This window comes from Heloderma suspectum, chromosome 2 (assembly GCF_057233095.1).
Source record: "Heloderma suspectum isolate Gila_16-S chromosome 2, 16-S_ref, whole genome shotgun sequence".
Taxonomy (NCBI): domain Eukaryota; kingdom Metazoa; phylum Chordata; class Lepidosauria; order Squamata; family Helodermatidae; genus Heloderma; species Heloderma suspectum.
In genome coordinates this window covers 385,973,016-385,996,263 of record NC_139459.1, presented here as the reverse complement: position 1 = coordinate 385,996,263, position 23,248 = coordinate 385,973,016, and the positions used below count along the sequence as shown (strand labels likewise).

At 46.6% G+C, this 23,248-nt stretch overlaps 2 protein-coding genes across 2 annotated transcripts; both read left to right on the top strand.

Annotated features, from left to right (window-relative positions):
* The first annotated feature begins 300 nt into the window (after positions 1-300).
* On the top strand, positions 301-5,589 carry LOC146356426 (vomeronasal type-2 receptor 26-like). Its single transcript, XM_084832625.1, has 3 exons — positions 301-408; positions 3,085-3,376; positions 4,103-5,589. The coding sequence occupies exons 2-3, from the start codon at positions 3,122-3,124 to the stop codon at positions 4,964-4,966; spliced, it is 1,119 nt and encodes a 372-aa protein (XP_084688751.1). The 5' UTR covers positions 301-408; positions 3,085-3,121; the 3' UTR covers positions 4,967-5,589.
* An 840-nt stretch (positions 5,590-6,429) lies between these two features.
* Positions 6,430-12,762, top strand: LOC146356425 (vomeronasal type-2 receptor 26-like). The gene is made up of 5 exons (XM_084830110.1): positions 6,430-6,471; positions 7,340-7,501; positions 10,127-10,129; positions 10,337-10,364; positions 11,861-12,762. The coding sequence occupies exons 1-5, from the start codon at positions 6,430-6,432 to the stop codon at positions 12,760-12,762; spliced, it is 1,137 nt and encodes a 378-aa protein (XP_084686236.1).
* The last annotated feature ends 10,486 nt before the right edge of the window (positions 12,763-23,248 follow it).

Genomic DNA, 23,248 nt, shown 5'->3' with positions numbered 1-23,248 from the left:
GGCCAACAGAACATGTTCCCCCTGTGGACCTAAGGGATCCACAGCAAATAGCTGTGCCCTTATTTTCGCCGTAGTCTACGTAAACATTTACGTAGACTACAGTGACCAAATAAGGAACGGGAATGGTGGCTCCCTATGGGGGCTGCCATTATCCTTACACCCTTTTTTTTTTTTTTAAGTCACCCGTGATAGGCTACGTGACGATTGACGTAGCCTATCACGGCTGACTTTGCAAATCTAGCCGTGATAGGCTATGTGAATCGTCACGTAGCCTATCAGGGGATTTTTTTTTTTTTCTTTTATTGCAATGGCGGCAGCCGGTCGAAAGACCAGCTGCCGCTCCCGCCCCGCTTGAACACCCGCCGAACCGCCGGCCGGACCCGCCGCCGGGAGGGACATTAGGCGAAGGTAAGTCCCATCCCGGGGGGGGGGGGTGCAGGAGGCGGGGGGGTTCGGAGGATTTCTCCCTGAAACTTGTTTGGGGGGCCGAACACGTTGGCGCTCGGCCCCCCGAAGTTTCGGGGAGAAATTCTCCACCAACCCTAGTTCTGAGTGTTACATTTGCATTTGGTAGCTGTTCACTGGAACTCCCAACATGAGGTCAAAGAGGTGTCTGTCAGGAGCACCCTAGCGGCCTCTTTCAGTAGACCCCAATAGCCAACTCAAGACACAGATGAAAGGATTCTTTTCAAGGCTTTCATCCTTTTACAACTTAATGACTCATTCAGATGCTATTCACCAGCGACTAAGCGAGGAACAGCAGAGTGGCCTATGCGCCGAGTAGGCAGTTGATCCCCATTTGAAGGAGTCACGTGAAGACCCTGAACTAATGGGCTAGGGAGAGATCCTCCCTCTTTCCCTTGGGTCCATGGGAGGTGGCCATTGCTTTGCATGCCAAACGGGAGCTACACCTTCTTTCTGCACCCTCCATTGCTCATCATTCCCTGCGTCTGCGTCGAGCATCTAGCAAGCATCGTTCCCACACTTTCTCACTGCTAGGATCACTAACTATCTCAGGAATGCCGGCAGGACGAATCTCTGCCAGCTGCTGTGCCTGTGAGGGATGAGCTGGCTCCTCTCCTACAGATTGCTGATCCTCCTCAGAATCAGAACTGCTCTGGGGTTCTATTGGCTCAGTTTCCACCCTGACAGTGTCCATGCGAGTGAAGGAGGCCATCATTAGGCTGAGAAAACAAAATAAACCCATCAGAGAGATAGCAAAAACAGTGGGAATGGCCAATACAACAGTTTGGAACATCCTGAAAGAGAAGGAACTAACTGGCAAGATCAGCAATAGCAAAAGGCCTGGAATACCACAGAAGACAACTAAAGTGGATGACTGCAGAATTCTGCTCATGGTGAACAGGAACTCTTTCACAACATCTAGCCAGGTCAAGAGCACTCTTGAGGAGGTAGGCATGTCATTGTCAACATCTACAGTCAGGAGGCTTTATGAATGTAAATACAGAGGCTTCACAACAAGGTGCAAACCACTGGTAACGCTGAAGAACAGAAAGGCCAGATTAGCCTTTGCCAGCAAACACCTAAAAAAGCCTGCCCAGTTCTGGAATAAGATTCTTTGGACTGATGAAACCAACATTAACTTGTACCAGAATGATAGGAAGAGAAAAGTATGGAGAAGGAAAGCAACAGCTCATGATCCAAAGCATACCACATCAAACATGGTGGAGGCAGTGTTATGGCATGGGCATGTATGGCCGCCAATGGAACTGGGTCACTGGTGTTTATTGATGACCTGACTGCTGATAAAAGCAGCAGGATGAATTCTGAAGTGTATAGGGCTATACTTTCTGCTCAGATTCAGCCGAATGCTGCCAAAATGATAGGATGCTGCTTCATATTGCATATGGATAATGACCCAAAACATACAGCAAAAGCTACCCCAGAGTTTCTCAAGGCAAAGAAGTGGGATGTTCTTCAATGGCCAAGTCAGTCACCTGATCTCAACCCCATAGAGCCTGCTTTTCACTTACTGATGACAAGACGGAAGGCAGAAAGACCCACAAACAAGCAGCAGCTGAAGGCAGCTGCAGTAAAGGCCTGGCAACGCATCCCAAGGGAGGGAAGTCAGCATTTGGTCATGTCCATGGGTTCCAGACTTCAGGCAGTCATTGACTGCAAAGGATTTTCATCCAGGTATTGAAGGCGATCCTTAAGTTTGAAATGATGTTGGTTTGTTCCATTACTTATGAGCCACAAACGAGGGGAGTGTGTGTATGCCATTCAGGCTGTCCTTCCTGAATGGTTAGTGCCCCACTTTTGTCAAACCCCTTGAATTACAGCTGAAAGTCCTGACTTTGCTCCCATCTGGGTGTGTTTCCTTTCAACTTCAATGTGGTGGTGTACAGAGGCCAACTGCCAAAACAGTTATCCTTGTTCCGATATTTCTGGGCCTGACTGTATATAAACATGAACCTTGCTTATTCATAAGTAAATCCCATTGAGTGCAGTAGGATTTACTCCCAAGTAAATGTGGTGATTCTGAATCATTGTAGCCACTTGCATTAAATTTGGCAGTAAGTTTTCAGTGACATATTTTTCATTTGACTGATTAATGACGTTACTGGCTGGAGACCATTGTGATAGTCCAACTTTGTCTAGATTTCATAGAATATAATTTGAAGTCATGTTAAAGTGGAGGATCTGTATCAGAGTTCTCATGGGAGAGATCCATTCTGAATGATCTCCCACCCAGATAACCATTTTACATGGTAAAATGTTTTTTTGATTGTTTTTTAACTGATCGACCTTAAGAAAGGACACACTATCATGTGTATATATTTGTTCCTCGGTGCTTGTCAACATCACCTCTCAAGGAATGGGGTACAATATCTCCATCTTCCTTTTTCTCAGGAAAATGGATACTTAATTACCTTGTAAGACAGGCATGTTTGCTGCCCGCTACGAATTTCCAAAACTTTATGAGATGATCAGCTCTTCTGAGACTTATATTGTATGAAAAAGACTTTAAGTGTATCAAAGAAAGAAACTGAGATTTGTTTTCATTAAATGGAGAATGACAGTGTGACACACTGAATTACATTTTTATTTATTGTTTTGCAGTTTGCTAGGTGTAAGGTTCTGGCACATCCTGGCCTTCATGTTTGCCATTCAGGAGATCAACAAGAGCCCCAGTCTCTTACCCAACCATACCCTGGGCTACAACATCTACAAGTCCTATTTTGATGGAAGAACAACTTCCTACGCCATGCTGCAACTCCTTGCTGGGGGCGAAAGCAAGATTCCAAATTACAGCTGTGGGAAAAAGAATCACCTGCTGGCTGTTCTTGAAGGGACGGATTCTGAACTCTCCCTCCATATTTCATCCATGTCAAGCATCTACAAAATCCCACAGGTAGGACATGGCAGTGGGGTTGGAAGAGAGGAGTCCAGCTGCATAGACATGGGAGCTGAGCTGAGTTCTAACTCTGCTGTGTCTCTCTCTGCCCACTGGGTGAGCTTGTCCTCTGGAGTGTGTTGGAGCTGAATAGTGGCCATTGTGGTGCTTTGGAGCAGGAAGCCTCACATTAAAAAGTGAGGCTGGAGGAGGACCATAATCATTTTTGGCCTCAAACATTGGGACCTCCACAGACATTTCTGCAGCATCACCAACACAGTTCTGCCCCAGGAGCTATGAGGTCACCCATCTCTCAACTAAAGACGCAGCCCTGTTGTACTTTGTACTCATGTTGGCCCTTCATGGCTGCAATTCCTGAATATGGCTCTTGTGTGCTCCCCAAACAGAATCAAGAGCATAGTTGGGGCAGGGGGAGCCCTTGCCTCATATGAGGCAAGGAGAGGCTTTAAGCTACATCGGTAGGTGTCCTCAAGTGTATCATTCTACTGTATTTCGAATACATGAAAAGGACCCCAGTGAACTTCTTTGAGCAAATAACACAAAGAAGGGCTGCACCACAAATGACCTTTGGGATATTTTTGCACTCCCCCTCTACATGTACCTCACACCTTGCATAGTGAGAGGCATTTTGTTAGATACTAATTATTTCAGGTTCATAAATACTTGACCTTCATCCAGAAAACAAAACAATACTAAACTACAGTCCCTCTGTTTCTTCTCTAGATCAGTTATGGTGTTGTTGCTCATGCTTTTAATGATAAAATGCAGTTCCCTTTTGTCTACCGGACGGCCCCAAAGGAAGAAGCCCAGTACCCAGGAATCGTCCAGCTCCTCCTCTTTTTCAGATGGACGTGGGTCGGTCTCTTTGCTTCAGACACTGACAATGGAGAGAGGTTCATGAGGGCCTTGCCACCCCTTATGATGATCAATGGAATTTGTGTTGCTTTTTCAAAGATGGTAGCTCGAGATATTGTATACCTTTTGTCCCAGGGTGAACTCTCTGTCAACTGGAGAGAAGTCAATGTAGTTATTTACTATGCAGACTCTTTCTATGGCTCTGGTCCTATTGCCTTGATACAAAGAATACTTGAAAAGAAGCAAAGTGGGGCAAAAGTCTGGATCACAACAACTTTTCAGGACATCAACCAGAGCTTGATTTATGAACCTTATCTCTTCCGTTTCCTCCATGGTTCTTTCTCTTTCATAATGAAGACTAAAAAAAGGACAAAATATGACTACTATGAACCAGTTTCCTCTGCTCTGATACTGTTCTGGGATGAAACCTTTACCTGTTTCAGTTCAATGCATGTTTTGTCCATGAAAATTTGGAGGAGATGTACAGAGAAAAAGAAACTGGAGGCAATGCCATGGGAGGAGATTGAGAGAGTCCAGTCTCAAGACAGCTATATCACTTACACCAGTGTCCAAGCCGTGGCCCATGCCTTACATGCTGCATATTCCTCCCAATTCAAGGGGATGCAGATGGTGGGTGATGGAGAAAGGCTGAAACATCAAAGGCTACAGCCCTGGGAGGTATTCCCCTTTTCTTTTGCAACATCACCACAAATGGCAAAAGGCTCACGGTGAAGATAAGCAAATATGTGTTAGAGCACATGGCTGTTTCTCCTGAGTGGCAGTGCAGGTGGCAAATAGATCCTGTTTTACATTTCCTCCCCAAGTAGATGGCCTCCTCCAAAAAATCCCTTGCAAAAGGAGCCCCAGGCCCATCGAGAACCAGTTGTTGTTATGAAGTGGACAACTGTTTGCAGCAATGTGCCTGACCTGTCCTCCTGACCAGTGCTAAAAAAAGCTAGCTGTGGGAGGGGTATGACTGGGTGGGTGCAGTGTGTGGTAAATTCATCCTGATGGGAAGCGGCAGTGCCTGCTCTTTTATAAGAAGGCAGCAGTATGACCACTCCTTTTTAATCCTGCTCTGGACTCTATGGTTTTTAATATCTACTGCCTGGTTGCTAATAACCCGATTTGGGGTAATGTTCTCAAGAGGGTGGTGTTGGCCCAGGTGCAGCTACAGGTTTTCTTTTTTTGTTGTTTTTAAGTTATTTTATTTCAAACACTTATATCCTGCCCTATATCATTAAGATCTCTGGGTGGCGTACTGATAAAATCAATTTAAACAGTATAAAACAATACATAATTTAAACACCTTAAGCATATTAAACTATTAAACAAGCAAATGCCAATTAAAATCTAAAACAATGAAACTGTTAAAAGCAGTGTGGTACTGTAGGGAAGGCATTTAAGGCTTTGGTAAACAGCCATGTTTTCACGCTGAAATGAAACCATTATCTGTGCCAATCGGGCCTCCAAGGGGAGGGCATTCCACAGCCAGGGTACCACACTAGAGAAGGCCCTCTCCCACATCCCACCATAGTGTATGCCTCACACTGGTGGGACACAGAGGAGGACCCCTCCACCAGATCTCAGTCCTCGGTAGGGATGTACGAAATACTTACAGGTCCCACGCTGGGGCATCCGCGGTGGGGGGGGAGGGGCTCCGTCCCTCCCTCTGGAATTCTCCTTGGCTGTCTCTGCTCCGCGGCAGGTCCGTGGAGCCGCTGGCCGAGGCCAGCTGCAGCCGGAGTTCATTTGCATCCTTCCAGGCTGCTGTGATAGGCTACGTAAGTATTTACATAGCCTGTCAAGGCATAAATGGGGAAGCGAACGGCGGCCGCATACGCAGCTGCCCTTCGCAAATCAGCACGAATGGCACCAGGTAAGTGCTCTGTTTCGCGTGACTTTCGTGGGGGGGGGCTTCATTCCACCACAGGTTTCGGAGGGCTGAATGCACTGGCATTCGGCTTCACTGGGATCCATGGTGGAATTCTCTGACATCCCTGAGTCTCTGCTTTCTGCTTCAGCATTGTCAGGGGTAACCACAGACAGCATCATTACATATCGAAGCTCAGCTTCCACCCTAAGGCAGCCTGACAGCATGGTGGCCTCCAGATGTCTTGGACCCCCAGAAAATGGAAAACTCCCCTCCAGTCATGTAGCCCTTTTGATTCATCTCATGCTTCAGGATGGGGGACATGGCTGTGCCAGTATCCCTTTGCTCCTTGGCCCTTTTGACGGTGAAATGCAATAAAGAAACATGACGTTAAGTAACCACTTGTAAAATTTCCACACTACAAGAGGAAGTGGACAGAGACAAGTTTGGAAAAGCAGCCATTTAACTACCTCCCCCAAATCCCCCATGAACCGAAGTGTTTGCATTTTCCCACCTTCTGGTGCTAGAGTGTCCCAACCCATGTGGATGGCCACTTCAGAAGACCTCAGTGCTTGGGCAGGATGATAAGGGAGAATGTGTGGGCTCAAGGACCCTGGTCCCAACTTTTTAGGACTTTATAGACTGACACAAAAAGCTTGAACCCAGCCCAGGAGCAGATGCAGAGCCAGGGCAGAGCCTCACTGGAGGTGTTACATGCTGATAAGCTGACAACAGCCAGCTCCATCCATCCCCCCAAAATTCTCCCCAGCCAGCTCTGCTCCACAGCAACTCCGTGGAGCTGCCGGCTGGGGCCGCCCACAGCCAGACATCTGGCCGCTGGGCTGCACAGGGATGCAAATGGCGGCCACCATAGCCTCCGCCATTTGCGTCCCTGTATTTTGCCATGATAGGCTACGTAAGTATTTAATGTCCTCTAATGCGCACTTGTGCAAATCCCCCATCCCCACCCCAGTAAATCATGGAATGGTCTGGAAGTCCATGGAATCTGCACAACTCAGAAAGGCTGGACCGCTGTAGACTCCGATCTCATTTAAATCCATTGAGGATTTTTCTGACTTCCTTCATTTTGACTGTGAAAACCCAAAGAGTGTTATTCTGAGCCCAGATGGGATGTGCGCTGACCATGGAACATTAGAGCTCAAAGTGATGAGGGCTAAGATATTTACATTTTCATGATACCTAAATCTGGGCCCCTTTCTCTGTCATTCTAGCTTCACGCTTTCTTACAAGAAATCCTGTTTTCTAACACTTCCATGGGCGGGCTGCATCTGGATAAGAGTGGGGACCTGGGAGCTGACTTTGACATTGTGAATTGGGTGCTGTTTCCCAATAAGTCTCATGCTAGAGTGAATATTGGGAGTGTGAAGAGACAGGTATCTCCAGACATTAAACTCAGCATTAACCAGGAAGCTGTTGTGTGGCCCGGACATTTTAATGAGGTAGGGGAAATTATTTCTGTCCTATCATTGGCTTGTGACATCTCTTCATGTCTAATAATATCTGCCCTGTTTTGTGATGTTTTTTCCCTGACTTCTAAACAGGTGTTAGGCTGAATGGCTATCCAATGGGATAAACACAAATCCCAAAGCATGCTGAATTCAAGCAACAACTTCCTGCATACCAGAGGTTGAGCAGCCAACCAGGAATAAATGCAGAGGATAAAATTCTTAGCTGCAGAAGGATGTCTAATGGAAATATAGGAACATAGGAAACTGCCTTCACTAATATGGGCTCATCAATTCCAGTATCATTGACACCATCTGGTAGCAGCTCACCAGGGTTTCAGGCAGAAGTTACTACAGCCCTACATCGATTTGCCGGGGACTGAACCTGGGACTTTCTCCTTGAAAAGCATGTGCTCGAACACTGATTTATGGCACCAGCATGGGCAGAATCAGATCAAGTTAAAAGGGATGGTTTGGATTGTTGGGCAATGACAGTGAGACACCTCTGCATGTCTTCTTCATGGACACAGAGGGGTGGTAAGATGCAGCTTGTCTAGCTACCCCCCTTTAGGCCCTATAGCTTTCTAGATTTCTCTCTCTTCTTCTCTTTGCAAGCAGCAGCAGCAGCCATGAGCTGCGTGCTCTTATACTGATTTGTGTAGAAACCGTAACAAACAAAGTTGAGTAGAACTTCTTTGAGCTGACTCCAGCCAGCATGTTTGCCTCAGTACTGAATGCTGTGTGTTCGCCATGCTTTCTCTGTGAAAAGCTGCTCTGCTGTAAACATGGATGAGGTGAAAATATTATTTTCTAAGAAGAAGAAAAACAGGCTGAAGTGGGAATGAATGTTTCTCTGGGAACAAAGGGAGAGAAAGGCTTGATCGGTCGCTAACAGATCTGGAGAGGGAAAATCAATGTGGTTGTATGTGCAGTGATGGGGGGGCACCATAAAAAGTAACACAATGCCCATTTGGGACAGAACAGTGATGGAGCCAGAGTCAAGGTGAGATTTTCTGAGGAGATGCCCATCCTCCCCACCTGTTCTAGGGAGCAATGGCAGGAGAACACGAAAGCATTCTGGTTCGGGGTGGCTCTGCAGTTTGCTTTGGTCCAAAACATCCGTTATCTGCTTGTGATTCATGGTGCAGACTGAAGCGGGCCACATGACTCTTGGAACATCTGATGAGACCTCCTCCAAGTGGTGCAACCCTCTGTGATTTGGCTAGTGACAACTGGCAGGAAGGCATTTTGTGTTGTGGACCTTTTGGTCTCCCGTGAGACTCGAGGGGGAAGTCCATTCTGTTTCAAAGGCCCTTTTTGTCATTTGAATGGGATTTGTATGATGTGATACTTCTCTGTTTAATTCTTTGTTTTTACTTAGTGCCTTTATTATATTCGTTTAGAGTGCAATTCTATTCAGACAGGCGGTCGCCTCCGAACTCAGAGGTGATCGCCTATCCAGTGCAGAGCAGGAGCAGCACGGAGGCGATCATTCCATTCGTGCGTCTCCTGCCCTGCATTTTCAGCTAGGCATCTGATTGCGGCTGTCTAGCCCTGGGAGGGCCGAGCGAGGGAGAAGACTGCTACATGACCCATTGGCTGTGTCATGTAGGCATTTCCACCCTCACCACCCCGGAGTGCCCCCAGACACACCCCTTTGTGGCCGCTCCACACTCCAAGGCAGTGCTGAAGTGGAGGTAGGTTGGTTCTCTGGGAACCGACCTCAAAGTGCAGGCTCTGAGGTCGGTTCCCAGAAAAGCAGATATCCTATGGCTGTCTAGCCACTGACTAGTGGCCATAGGATTACTCCCTCCATTAGATGTATTCTGTGGCTTGGTACAGTGGAGGCTGGTGGCTCTGGTTTGGGTGGGGCTATGGCTCCATTCTGGCTTTTAGTCAGAACCACCCAGAACTCTAAAAGAGCTATCCAAGGTTCTGATCCTATTAGGGGGATATAAATCCACCATTTACCCCCTCAGTGTCTCTACATCCTCAATGTACTCCCCACTTCTTAAAAAGCCTCTCCTTTCCCAGGTGTGGTATGAGGCCTCCAATCCTTCTTTTTTCTCCTGCCTGGCCACAGAAGATCAAAACGGCAAATAGGAGAGGGCCTGTTCAGTGGTGGTACCAATGTCCCCCCCAAAGCTCATCTCCCTCCCCCTATTGTTCACTGTGATAGCATGCATATGTTTTGAAGCTTGTTGTTTTATTGCTGTTGCTTATAATTTATATTATTCTACGATTCTCTTTCATTGTCATTGAATTTCATTGTCGAACCTTTCCCCCCTCAGTTTTTACATTGCCTTGAGTACATGTATAGTAAAGGTGGTATATACATTTTGAAACAAACAAACAGACCAAAGACTTCTGGCCCATGTTGTGATGCAGAAATAGTGCCTCCCTGAAACAAGGACCTGGGTTCTCTTCTCTGTTTCACTCAGGGTCACTAGATCTAGAGAGCCGGTTGGGTCCAGCCTAAACTGTAAGACTCATTTCCATAGACACAAATATACACAACACTGTTTCCTTGATGCTCCTTCTCTTTGCTGCTAGACGGTACCTCGTTCCAGGTGCACGGAGAGCTGTCGCCCTGGATACGCCAAGGAGGTCCAGGAAGGAGAGCCACCATGCTGCTATGCTTGCGCTCCATGCACGGAAGGAACCATCTCCATTCAGGAAGGTAAGGAGACATCCGAGCAACTATTGGAACACACCCAATTGTCTCCACAGCCCTATTTTGGTTCTCTCTTCTTTTCTTTTAAGCTCCTTGAGCAAAACATCCCAGGAGTAGGTAAGAGAAGAAGGCTTTATGAAGGACTGTTGCTCCTAGTTTAAAACATGATAGGAATTCTGTCGAATTATCCAGACAGATGAAGCATCAGGAAGGTAGGGCTTGGACTGGAGAGACCTGAGTTCAAATCCCTGCTCTGAGATGGGGCTTACAGTCATGGCCCATTCACTAATACTCAGCACAGTAGCACACCTCACTGTGCTATAATTATTCACCCAGCCATTCCAGCACATAGCGTGATTTTAACGATGGCTTGATCCATTCCACTGAATGCTTATTGTATTTGTTATGAGTTGCTCTTCTTCTACAATGTGTTTTTTTTTGTTATTTAATTCTTGTTCGTACATCACTGTGATAATTTTTCTGATGTGCAGGCTCAAAAGCATTTAATGGAAGAAATTAAATATTCATACATCTTTGGAATGGATGGTAAAGGCTTCTTTGAACTCTGACTCCTTCTTGGCTTCAGTGTTTTTAATCTCCACCATTAATCGCATAAAGTGCGTGGAAAGAAATGACTGTGGGAGTCAATCTCCGGGGTGCAAGGCAGGGGGAATGCTTAGTGCACACTTTTCCTGGTATTAATCATGCCCCTCACAAAGAACCACTCTGTTTTCTCCATGATTGGGACAGGGCCATAGGTACAGACATGGTGGGCCTTTCTCCATTATATGTCGAGAATCGTCTGCACTCTGCTGAACTCCTGTGGCAGGCAAGCAGGGGGTCCCTGGCAGAAAAGGGGATGGGGAAATGGTTCAACCCCCACTTTCTGGTGATCAGAGCACTCCCCTAGCCAATGTTGATACAATCTTTTGATCCTTTAAACATCTTTAGTGAAAATTTAGTAAAAACTAAGAAGGTTTTATGGAAGTTTCCTACTCCAGATTTCAAACTGAACCAGGACTACCTTGACCACCATCTTGTGGTGGAAATGTAGGACATAATTTGGAAAAAAAAATAACTAACAAGCCACTCAGCTACCACGTAGCTTAACATGCCTTAAAGGATTATTATGAAGATAAAAACAGGATAACCAGGCAGATACACCCTTACCCTGAACAATGTTGGGATAAACACATTCGCCTCTCCATATCTCTACAAGGTAGGAAGCTGTGTTTATTCCATGTCAACCCATCAGTCCATCTAGCCCACTCTTCTCTATCTTCTCCGACTGACAAAGACTTTGTAATGTCCCACAGAGACAGCTTTCCTGGTTCTGCTCTGCTAAGGTCCTCCTTTGGTGATGAGGCCATAGATTGAAACTTCCAGTTACAAAGCAGCTCCTCTAAGGGAGTGTTCGTCTCTCTCCCTGCCCAACTGCACATTTTTCTGGATGTACAGGTGATGTACCTTGGGGAAGCTGGGGGTGGCCGATGGCCAACAGGAAGCTCTGGTGTGGGCTGGTCCATGAAGTCACGAAGAGTCGGAAGTGACTGACCGAATAAACAAACAACAGGTGATGTGAATCCCACTGAAGTCACTCTCCTTCTTCTCAGATGCAGACCATTGCACCAAGTGTCCAGAAGATCAGCATCCAAACACAGACAGAGATCAATGTGTCCCCAAGGATATAAACTTCCTCACCTATGAAGAACCTTTGGGGATTGTCCTGACTTCCTTTGCTCTGTTCTTGTCCTTATCCACGGGTTTCATATTAGGAATCTTCATTAAATACCAAGAAACTCCAATAGTCAAGGCCAACAACCGAGAGCTCTCCTACATTCTCCTCATCTTCATCATGTTTTCCTTCTTGTCCTCCTTCCTGTTCATTGGCCAGCCAAGAAAATTGACTTGCTTTCTCCGACAAACGACCTTCAGCATCATCTTCTCAGTTGCCGTTTCTTCAGTGTTGGCCAAAACCATCACCGTGGTCTTGGCTTTCCTGGCCACAAAACCAGGGAACCAAGTGAAGAGATGGCTGGACAAGAGTCTTGCAAACTCCATTGTCAGTTCTTGTTCTGGTGTCCAAGTTGTCATCTGCACCATCTGGCTGGGGAGCTCTGCCCCATTCCCTGACTCTGACATGCACTCCCAGCCTGGACAGATCATCCTACAATGCAACGAAGGATCTGTTGTCTTCTTTTATGTTGCCCTTGGCTACATGGGCTTCCTGGCTGCCATCTGCTTCATGGTGGCTTTCCTGGCCAGGAAGCTGCCCGGGGCCTTCAATGAAGCCAAGCTGATCACCTTCAGCATGCTGGTCTTTTGCAGTGTTTGGCTGTCCTTTGTGCCCTCCTACCTGAGCACCAAGGGGAAGTACATGGTGGCCATGCAGGTCTTCTCGATCTTGGCCTCCAGTGCTGGGTTGTTGGGCTGCATCTTTATTCCCAAGTGCTACCTTATTGTACTGAGGCCTGATCTGAATACGAAGGAGCATATGATGTCCAAAACCAAGTAGGGCATGTGATTTATAGAAGCAGAGTTATGGAAGATTTCCACATCCACCATGGTCTGGATCAGAACCATTTCTTTTGTTTGGGGGATAGAGAATTATGGAACAGACCCAGGACCATTTGCTTTCCAGTGTGGTTCAGGTATCTCCATAAATATAGCAGGCCTTTCACTGCCTGTAGGGGCAGCCCTAGAAATTTTTTAACCTTCTGCTTAAGGGGATTGAGTTCACCACCTTGGATAGCTGTTTTAGAGTTCTGGCCGGTTCTGACTAAAACCCATAATGGATTCACAGCAACCCCTGAATCATACATCAGTAGCTATGCTGTTAACTGGATATATATACACACATATATGTGCATATGGAAATAAACACACACACACACAGGGTTTATCTCTAATCATTAAGAAAGGGTAGTCCATTTCAGATATTCATGTTCCCCCCTTTCCCTTGCAAACCAAGATATTGGTGGCATCCATAGATGGCTTGGAGGTTTTCTTTATAAATTCATTTATTCTGTCATTTATTAAATTTGTATGCTGCCTCATAGCCAAAGCTCTTTTCACCACAACGGATTACATTTCGTCTTTCCATAGTCTGAAGATGAGTTTTGAGAAATACTGCTGTGTAGTTCCCTGATCTATCATTGTTTTATCATAAGCCCCTTGATGTCCAGAACCCATCCAGTACTGAACGGAATGGCCCAGAATGGCAACTGCCAAGGGAATCAAGCCAAACAAATTGAAAGCCAACTGCTCCAAATGCCTCTGGCATGTGCATTTCCCCCTGCTGCTGTTTGACTAGGTTTGTTGAAGTGCATGTCAAACTCCCTCACCAAAGACTGCTGAGCGAAGCTCCTTATGTTTATATGTGGGTCTGTTAAATCCCACACACACACACACACACACACTTGTATCTCCTCCAAAACTTGGCAGAGTTTTATGCTGTTTTGAGACACAAATCCCGAGTTTTGTACCACACCCAAAGGCATGAAAATGACAGAGTATTGGTATGGCATGGAGAATGCTAAAAAATCCCAATTCTTCCTACCTCCTCCAAACCTATGCTACAATGTTGTGCTAGTTTTGTGCTCTTTTGTGCATGAACCTGTATTTGATGTACCAGTACAGAGTTGTGGGTGGTGGCACAAAACGAGGGATTTGTGGCACAGAATGGCACAAAACCGGCACAAATATTCGGCGTAAGTTTGGAGGGGGTACTAGTTTGCTGTGATCAAATTTCACAGAGCCTTAAATTGTAACTGTAAAAATGGTAAAGGTAAAGGTGTCCCCAGCCAGTCGTGTCCGACTCTAGGGTGCGGTGCTCATCCCCGTTTCTAAGCCGAAGAGCCAGCGCTGTCTGAAGACGCTTCCGTGGTCATGTGGCCGGCATGACTGAACACCGAGGTGCACGGAGCACTGTCACCTTTCCCGCTGAGGCGGTACCTATTTATCTACTTGCAATTTCTTGCTTTCCAACTGCTAGGTTGGCAGGAGCTGGGACTGAAGACGGGAGCTCACTCTGTCACGCAGCACTCGGGTCTTGAACTGCTGACCTGCCTACCTTCTGGTCTGCAGTTCAGCGTCTTAACCACTAAGCCACCGCGGCCCCCAAGTTGTAACTATACCATCCCCATATTGTGTAAATATTGCATCTGTTCTAGGTGTGGCCCTTAATAGCTCCACTGGACCAGCATTTTACAGCTTAAGTGCCCATGGAAAGTCCTGAATGCAACACTTCCAATGGATTTTTCTTTGTTTGTTTGTTAATGGGAGTAGTGTATTGTGTTTGCTTTGCTTGCTACAGAGGCTCCATGCACTTTTCGTCATTAATACTTATTCTAAGAGAATGCAGGATTTTAATTTTGATACTTCTGTTTCCTTGTTGTCATTGTTGTGTATGGTCATCACACATGTACTGCACATTCAAGATGGTTTTGATCAGAGGGAATTGTTTATCTCAAAGGGGACAGTCTCCAGAACAGAGAGAAATTTGATATGGGATAGTCTTATGCTCTGTTTGTGGTACAGGTAGGGATGTCAGAGAATTTTGCCATGAATCTTGGGGAGGCCGAATGCCAGCGCATTCGGCCCCCCGAAATTGGTGGTGAAACGGTCTGCCCCCCCCGCCTCCCCCGGGACGGGATTTACCTTGGGCGAATCCTCCTGGCGGTGGCAGCTCCGGGCGCGGTTCAGCAGCGGTTCGGCGGCGGTTCGGCGGCGGCTGTGGCGGCCAGTCTTCCGACTGGCTGCCACCGCCACCATTTCCAGTAAAAAAAAAAAAAAGAAGTGATAGGCTAGGTAAAGATTTACGTAGCCTATCACGGCTAGATTTTTAAAAATACCGTGATAAGCTACGTAAATGTTTACGTAGCCTATTACGGCTGATATAAAGGGGGGAAAAAAACGTGCGTACGCAAATGGCGGGGCCCATGGGCACCACCATTTGTGTTCCTTATTTTGACACGTCTTAGTCTACGTAAACATTTACGTAGACTAAGACGGCGAAAATAAGGGGAACGCAGAAAGCATAGACGCTACGCTATTTGCGTTCCCCTTATTTTCGCCGTAGTCTACGTAAATGTTTACGTAGACTAGACATGCCAAAATAAGGAATGCAAATGGCGGCGCCCATGGGCGCCGCCATTTGCATACGCACGGGTTTTTTTCCCCTTTAAATCAGCCGTGATAAGCTGCGTAAACATTTATGTAGCCTATCACGGCTGACTGCAGGGATGCAAATGGCGGCGGCTATGGCCGCCGCCATTTGCGCACCCGGCCCGCCAGGATTCGGGGCAGAAGGGACGAAGTGCTTCCCCCCCCGGCCAGAATTTCTGGGGGGGAGGGACGGAGTGCCTCCCCCCAACTGCGCATCAATTTCATCATAAGGTAAGTGACTTTCGTACATCCCTAGCAGGGCCATTTAAACATTAGATCTTGAAATTCTCAGCCTGAGATTTGGGGCAGGTGCCAGTGGGGGCTGGCAGCTCTGATTTCAGTGTAGCTGTGAATCCATTCTGGTTTTCGGCCAGAACCAGCGAGAACTCTAAAGGAGGAATCCAACGTGCTGAACCAGCATGGATTCACAAGCCCACCACAACTGGAGCCAGCAGCCTCCACTGGGAGCCGTTGCCTGTCTCCACAGACAATTTTAGAACAAGTTGGCTTGACGTTGTATTTCAGTTGAAGAATGGTTCATAATGTACAGTACCCTACACATCTGTGTCGTGTGGACATTCATCTTGCCCTTGTCTCTTATGATATTGCTTCCATAGTAAATGCCTGGCCAAACTCAATTGTCCATTTGCTGACTCCCAACTAGAATATGGAGTGGCATCAGTGAATTTGCACAACTGTGTTTTCCTCCACCCATGCAGTTGCACTTGGAGCAACATGAGGTTTAGGATGTTGCAGCCGTGATGGCCACTCTGATGGAAATCATTATGATTTATTCTTATTTTTGCCAAAGTTCAAGGGGATTTCCCCAAAGATTGCCTTAGAGTACAAAATTATAAACATCAGTATCAAGAGCAGAAGGAGATACTTCTACCTTGAATTGAGCCTGAAGAAGTTGGTGCATAACCGACACCTGTTCTACTGTGATCCTGGGCTGAGTTTGAGGGAAGCTGGATGGGAAGAGGCAGAGACATAACTCTGCCCATGTGAGTTTTTTTTTTTTAATTGTTCTCTTTGGATCTGAACCATGGCTTGGCCCCATCTGTGTCAGAAAAGGGAATGCCGCTGAGGGCAGTGTCAAGGTCAAGGCTGAAGTTGGGTATTAGCTTCCCAGTTCCTGATTCCCTGGGAAGTTTGAAGTATAGCTGAATAGAGGGGAATATAAAGTTCAGTTCCAAGAGGGAACTGAACTTTTTATGCCCCTGTGCACAAAAATGAAGTTTAGGCTATTCCATGCAATATATCTCAATGACTGGGTGACTGCCCACTTGGAGATCCAAAACAATTTTCTCCAGTCAAAACCATTGGCTTTGTGTAACACTCTGTGGCATATTAATTCTTATAACCTCCCAACAAACACTGAAAGATCCAGAAAGAGGGGTATACACACCAACCCATGGTTTGGGCCACATGAAATCAACCTCATGTCATTAGGGATGTGGGAGAATTTCTCCCCAAAACTTCGGGGGGCCAAGTGCCAATGCATTCGGTCCTCTGAAGGTTGTTCGGGGAGAAATTCTCCGTGCCCCCCCCGCCCCCCTCCTGGGATGGGACTTACCTTTCATGAATGTTGCTCCCGGTGGCGGGTCCCGGCGGCGGTTTGGCAGGTCTTCGTCAGGGGCGGGGGTGGCAGCCGGTCTTTTGACCGGCTGCTGCCACCGCCATTACAAGAAAAAAAAATAGCGTTGCCCTTATTTTCGCCGTAGTCTATGTAAAGATTTACGTAGAGTACAGGGACCAAATAAGGAACGCGAATGGCGACTCCCTATGGGGGCCGCCATTTGCGTACGTGCTTTTTTTTTTTTTAAGTCACCTGTGATAGGCTACATGATGATTAACGTAGCCTATCATGGCTGACTTTGCAGATCTAGCCATGATAGGCTACGTAAATCACTACGTAGCCTATCACGGGGCTTTTTTTTTTAACTTTTCTTTTGAAGTTTGCGGCTGGGGAGACGGGACGCTTCTCCCCGGCCTGAATTTCGGCCGGGCGAGGTGGGAAGCCTCCCCCCCCAGCCTGAACTTCGGGGGGAGAAGCGAAGCACCTCCCCCCCACCGCGAAGCAAGCTGCGAGACCAGGTAAGTGACTTTCGTACATCCCTACATGTCATCCACTGAAACAACCAGTGCAGTGTCCTCAATGAGAGAAACCCAAATTGTGTATATGGCCCAACATTTCTTTGGGACTCAAGACACTGTCTTGGGCCCAAATGAATAATTGCCAATGAGTGTCTTGTCCAACACTTCCCTTTGGAACAAGATGCTGTGAAGCACATGTCTCCAATGCCAATCATTGCCAATAGAAAGAAAGGAATCAAAAAGGCACTGTAGTGTGCAGGCCAAACTAAGTTTGGGGTGACCCCAAATTACACACCACAGCTCTAGGAGTGTTCTGTTGATGTGACTCCTTGTCATCAGTAGGAGAGACTTCCTAATTTAAGGGTTGTTTGAAAGTTGGACAGGTGGTCTTGAGATGTGGTGGGCTGTCATTCGTTGAAAGTGTATTTAAGCAATGGCAACCCAAGGATCCTGTTCCCCATTCCAGACCACACTTCCAGACCATATGCTTTGTTTTGGGGAATAGGAACAACTCCACATGCATTTGGACCTATGGGGGGGGTAGAGAATGCGTCGTATGAACAACTGCTTCTTTTCTTGCACAAATTGAACACGAGCACAAGTCTGGCCATTTGCGAACATTATCAGCAGTGACATGCTCGTGATTGCATTCAGACCTTCACGCTGGGTGTGCTTCCATGTTTTGTGGAAACCAGTTTGGTTGGAACTACCCTTGCTTGCTCCATGGCCCATGCTCAGCGAACAGCCTGCATTCACAATCTGCAATCACTGGGGATTAGATCAGGTGGCTCCGAAACGCCCTCTCCCCCTGAGCAGGGCTCGGAATGCACCATGGTTCAATCTGCGGCTATGAGCTCTGAAACAGGAGGTGAGACGGCTAGAGCACCGGTGGTGGAAGTCTCGCTCCAAAGACGATCAGACACGGGCTAGAACTGTATCTTCAGCCTATCGTAGGGATGTCAGATAATTTCTCCACGAATCTCCAGGGGGCTATTTGCATTGCCCTTATTTTCACCGTAGTCTATGTAATCTTTACATAGACTACAGCAACCAAATAAGGAACGCGAATGGTGGCTCCCTATGGGGGCCGCCATTAGCCGTACGCACTTTTTTTCCTTTTTATTTAAGTCACCTGTGATAGGCTACGTGACGATTTACGTAGCCTATCACGGCTGAGTTTGCAAATCTAGCCATGATAGGCTACGTTAATTGTCACGTAGCCTATCATGGGGGCGTTGTTGTTTTTTTACTTTTATTGGAATGGCGGCGGTGGCAGCCGGTCGAAAGACCAGCTGCCGCCTCTGCCCCTGTCGAAGACCTGCCGAACCACCGCCGGGACCCGCCGCCGGGAGGGACATTTGGGAAAGGTAAGTCCCATCCCGGGGGGGGGGGCGGGGGGGGAGAATTTCTCCCGAAACTACTTCGGGGGGCCGAATACATTGGCACTCGGCCCCCTGAAGTTTCGGGGAGAAATTCTCCCCTATCCCTAGTCCCTTCACAGTTTAGCTCATTACGTCATTGAGGTGCTCAAGCTCCAGCACCACGACAAGGTAACAATCTCCTTTGCTGAAGTTCCCATGATAGGCTATGTAAATACTTACGTAGCCTATCATGGCAAGCAAAAACCCCCACAAAAAACCTGTATGTACAAATGGTGGCCGCTACAGTGGCCGCCATTTGCATTCCCTTTTTTTCACTGTTTTAGCCTACGTAAATATTTACGTAAGCTATTACGGCGAAAAAAAGTGGAACACAAATTGCGTTGTGGGCACTATTTGCGCTCCTTCCCCCCCCCCCCCCGTAATAGCTTTTGTAAATATTTACGTAGGCTAAAATGGTGGGGGGGGAAGGAACGCAAATGGCGCCCACTACGCTATTTGCGTTCCCCTTTTTTACGTAATAGCTTACGTAGCCATAGCTGCCACCATTTGCATAAGTGGGTTGTTGTTTTTTTCCGGAAGGCTGCCCAGTGGCTGGATGTTCAGCTGGGGATGGCCCTGGCCGGCGGCTCTGCGGAGCTGCTGTGGAGCGGAGTCAGCCAGGGAGGATTCTCAGGGGAGGGATGGAGCGCCTCCCCGCACCACGGAAGCCCCACAACAGAACAAGGTAAGGGATTCATACATCCCTAGTATCTGCCCTATCCGCTGCCCCACCAGCCCCATGAGGACCAGCCACCATTGCACCCCACAAGCTCTGTGTTTTACATGACTTGGGCAGGGCCATCTTTAAGACACAGGCCAGGTTCCATTAGATACAGACAATCCTCTGACATGTGCTGTGATTCTACGGCAGCCAAACAAGGGTTCCTTGGCAGAAAAGGGGATGTGAAAATGACATGAAGGGCAAGATGCCAAGTTTGAATGCTTCTGTCCCACAACAACCTCCTACTTCCCATTGAATAAACCACTGTCTTGTCCAACATTGATTCACTCTTCTATTCTTTTAAAAATCTTTAAAGTCCTTCTGAACTTGGACCCCCTGAGGATTAAATTGAATGCAGAATAAGAAGCTGAAGCCCTCTCATGGGGAAGTAGTCTTGAAATCTGTCCATTTTTCCCTTACAGCATCTAACATAGATTTCAAGTCACAGCTTGTACAGGAAATAATTTTGTACAGGGCAGAGTGGACACCAGAATGATTTAAATTCCTTAGCTTCTCACAGGATGATAAGTGTTGGACACATAACAGTCTGCAGGCTAACCTTGTGCATATGTTATGGAGTTGCTCATTAGTTTCTTGGGCAGCTCTACACCATCCTAAAATCCTGCATTTAAAGCAGGGCTTTCTGCTTCCATTTTAAATGCATGATCACAACTGACTCCCTTTGCATGTGCTTCCTTTTCCCCCTCCCTTTTCCCCTCCTTCTCCCCGTATCTGAGACTCCCATTATCTTTCATTGATCTCACTCCTCTTCTTGCCGCTTTTCCTCTTTTCATGGAGGGAACTCAAGCAGAACACAATGGGGTAATTTGATAGCTCATTACCTGCAATCTATTTAAAAACAGAACAAAGGGCATTTAGTGCAGGAGACGCCTTGGAGGTTCACAACATCATGGAAAGAACCCGCAAACTTCCGTGAAGGGGCAATCTCAATTGCAGGATAAAATCTCCTTGTGAAGAAAGCCCTTGCTTGAGGTCCCAACCAAGATCAAAATGGTCCTGGAAACCTTTCTCAATGTAAAATATGTCCATGCCTGTATGGGATGCATTCTGGGCAGGTGGGGCTTGGCAGAGAGGCACAGTAAGGCCTCCCCAGGAGCTAAGCAAACAATACCGGAAAGCAAAATAGCATCCCAAAATTTGCACAAAATTTTGAAACAAAGCTCAGTAAACTGAATGCAGTCCTATAGTTTGCATGGTCCTGCACCTCAGACTCAGCTTAGGACTACCTGCATATCCCTTATCTCCTCCTGGATGTGTTGGCGTATGATTTGGGGTGGCACAAGGCTTATTTTGAGGTGGAGACCCCCAGTTCCTTATTCTTTTCTACCTATTTTAGATATAATTGGCATGGTACTCCACTTTTCAAAGTGTCCTGAACAGAAAAAAAACTCTGGGCTGGACACAACTCAATGCCATCTCATAGAGGAAAAGACCCCTGGATCTCTGAGTGTATCATATAAAGGGCCTCAAAGCTTATTGTGGGGTTTATACCTCAATTTCATTATTTGTCACTGTCATCAGCACATGTTAATCTGTGTTGCACAGACATGATGGTTTTGATTAGAGGCACTTGCTGTTTATATTGAAGAGGACAGTCTCCTGATCATGGAGAGATATGATATGGGATAGTCCTAGGCTAGGTTTGAGCTGCAGGACCATGTACATTTGAGGTCCTTGTTCAGTTTACTGATTGAGCTCCTTTTCTAAGTTTTGCATAAATAAGGAACTGGAAACTAGAAACCAATTTCAGCATTATTTCTCAGCCTGAGATCTGGGGTAGCTGCTGCCTGACAGAACAGACAATATTGAAGCAAGGTGGCTCCATATTCTAGCTCAGTAGACAGACTTTTCATGTGTTCATAATGTACAGTACAAAACCACATCCTAAGGGAGTATCTTGACCCATCTCTTACCATCGTCTTTCTATAGTAAAGGCCTGGCCAAGCACAATCGTCCATTTGCTGACCCCTAACCAGAATATGGAGCGGCTTCAGTGAGTTTGCACAAACATGTTTTCCTCCATCCGTGCTTGGAGCCACACGGAGTTCAAGAGGTTGCAGAGTTGATGCGTTTCCCCTTAGAACTATCAAAATCATACTGATTTATTCCTGCTAAAGCTCAAGGGGATTTCCCAAAATATAGCCTTTGAATCCAACAACATAAACATCAGAATCAAGAGCAGCATGAGGTAGTAATCATTACTTGAATGGAGCCTGAAGAAGCTGATGCAAAGTTGGTGCATAAATGATACCTGTGCTGCTGAAAGCCTGGACTGAGATTTAGGGAGGCTGGCGGGTGGGGGCGGGGACTTTACAGCAAAACTCTTCTGTAAAGAGTTTTACTATAATTCCCTTTGGATCTGAAGTCACAGCTGGACCCTGTCTGTATGAGTAAGGGCCCTGCAGTTGAGGGCAGTGCCAAGGCTAAAGTTGACGTTGGTTACTAGTTTCCCATGTGGCATATGCCCTGGTTCAGAGATTCTCTCAAATTATATTGTCAGTACATTGGCAACCACTGATTACCTGTCTATTGTGTATACAATCAGATCTCTCTAGACACCATCTAGAGCCAGTTCAATACTTCACTCAGATATAGGTAATACAACATTTTAGTTCTTAAGAAACACTCTCTCAGATAAGATTTTGTCTTTTGGGGCTTTTACTCCAAAGTATTAGCATAACAGTTCTAAATACAAGATCTTACACATGCATACATTCAAACACATGAAAATATCTAACATCATCCTTAAAGAAGGCTTCCAAGCAGAGTTAAATACATTTGCTAGTTCCCAACAGTAATCAATAACAAGCTTACCAGGCTGATTCTACAGGCAACACATTGGGGAAAGTTGATCCTAAAAGGAGGGCTTCCACTGTTGCGTGTTCTGAGTCTCCCTCCTTTATGTATTTTTTTTGGATGCTATAAAATATGTCTCAACTATTTTTACTGCAGCTTATATTTCTTATCCAAGTATTCCAAAGATAACCTTTCTACTCTAAATCTACATAAAAATAGAATACAGGTCATTTATGCAGGAGATACCCTGGAGGTTCATGGCGTCCTCTAAAGGGCCCGCAAACTTCCGTGAAGGAGCAATCTCCATCGCAGGATAAAAGCTCTGTGTGAAGGAGCCCCTGGTGTTCTCTTTAGGTGAGGAAAGATTTCCCATTAGCCAGTTAAGTCTCTCTTTAGCCAATTCAGATGTCCGACAGAAGGGGAGTGCAGCGCAGTGAGTTCCCCTGCCCTCCTGTCCTAATACAGACTGTGGCTTTGACCCTGGGCACATCTCTCCCCCCCCCTTTACCCCCAAAAGAGATTTCTCCTGATTGGACGAAGAACAGCCAGGATGGAGCGAGGGAGGGGATAGGGGGAACTACACACACAGAAAACACTCCTCTTCCTGTTGCAGAACCCAGAGTCAGAGAGACCACGGAGTGAAGGAAAAAGAGATTCTTTATTTAACGCGCGGGCTTAAGGCTGGAATCGTTTCCAAAGAGCCAGAAGCCCCGATTTACATTAGCACATTGGTTTTATAGACACTGTGACACATATGAAACGGCTCCTCCCCCTCCCGC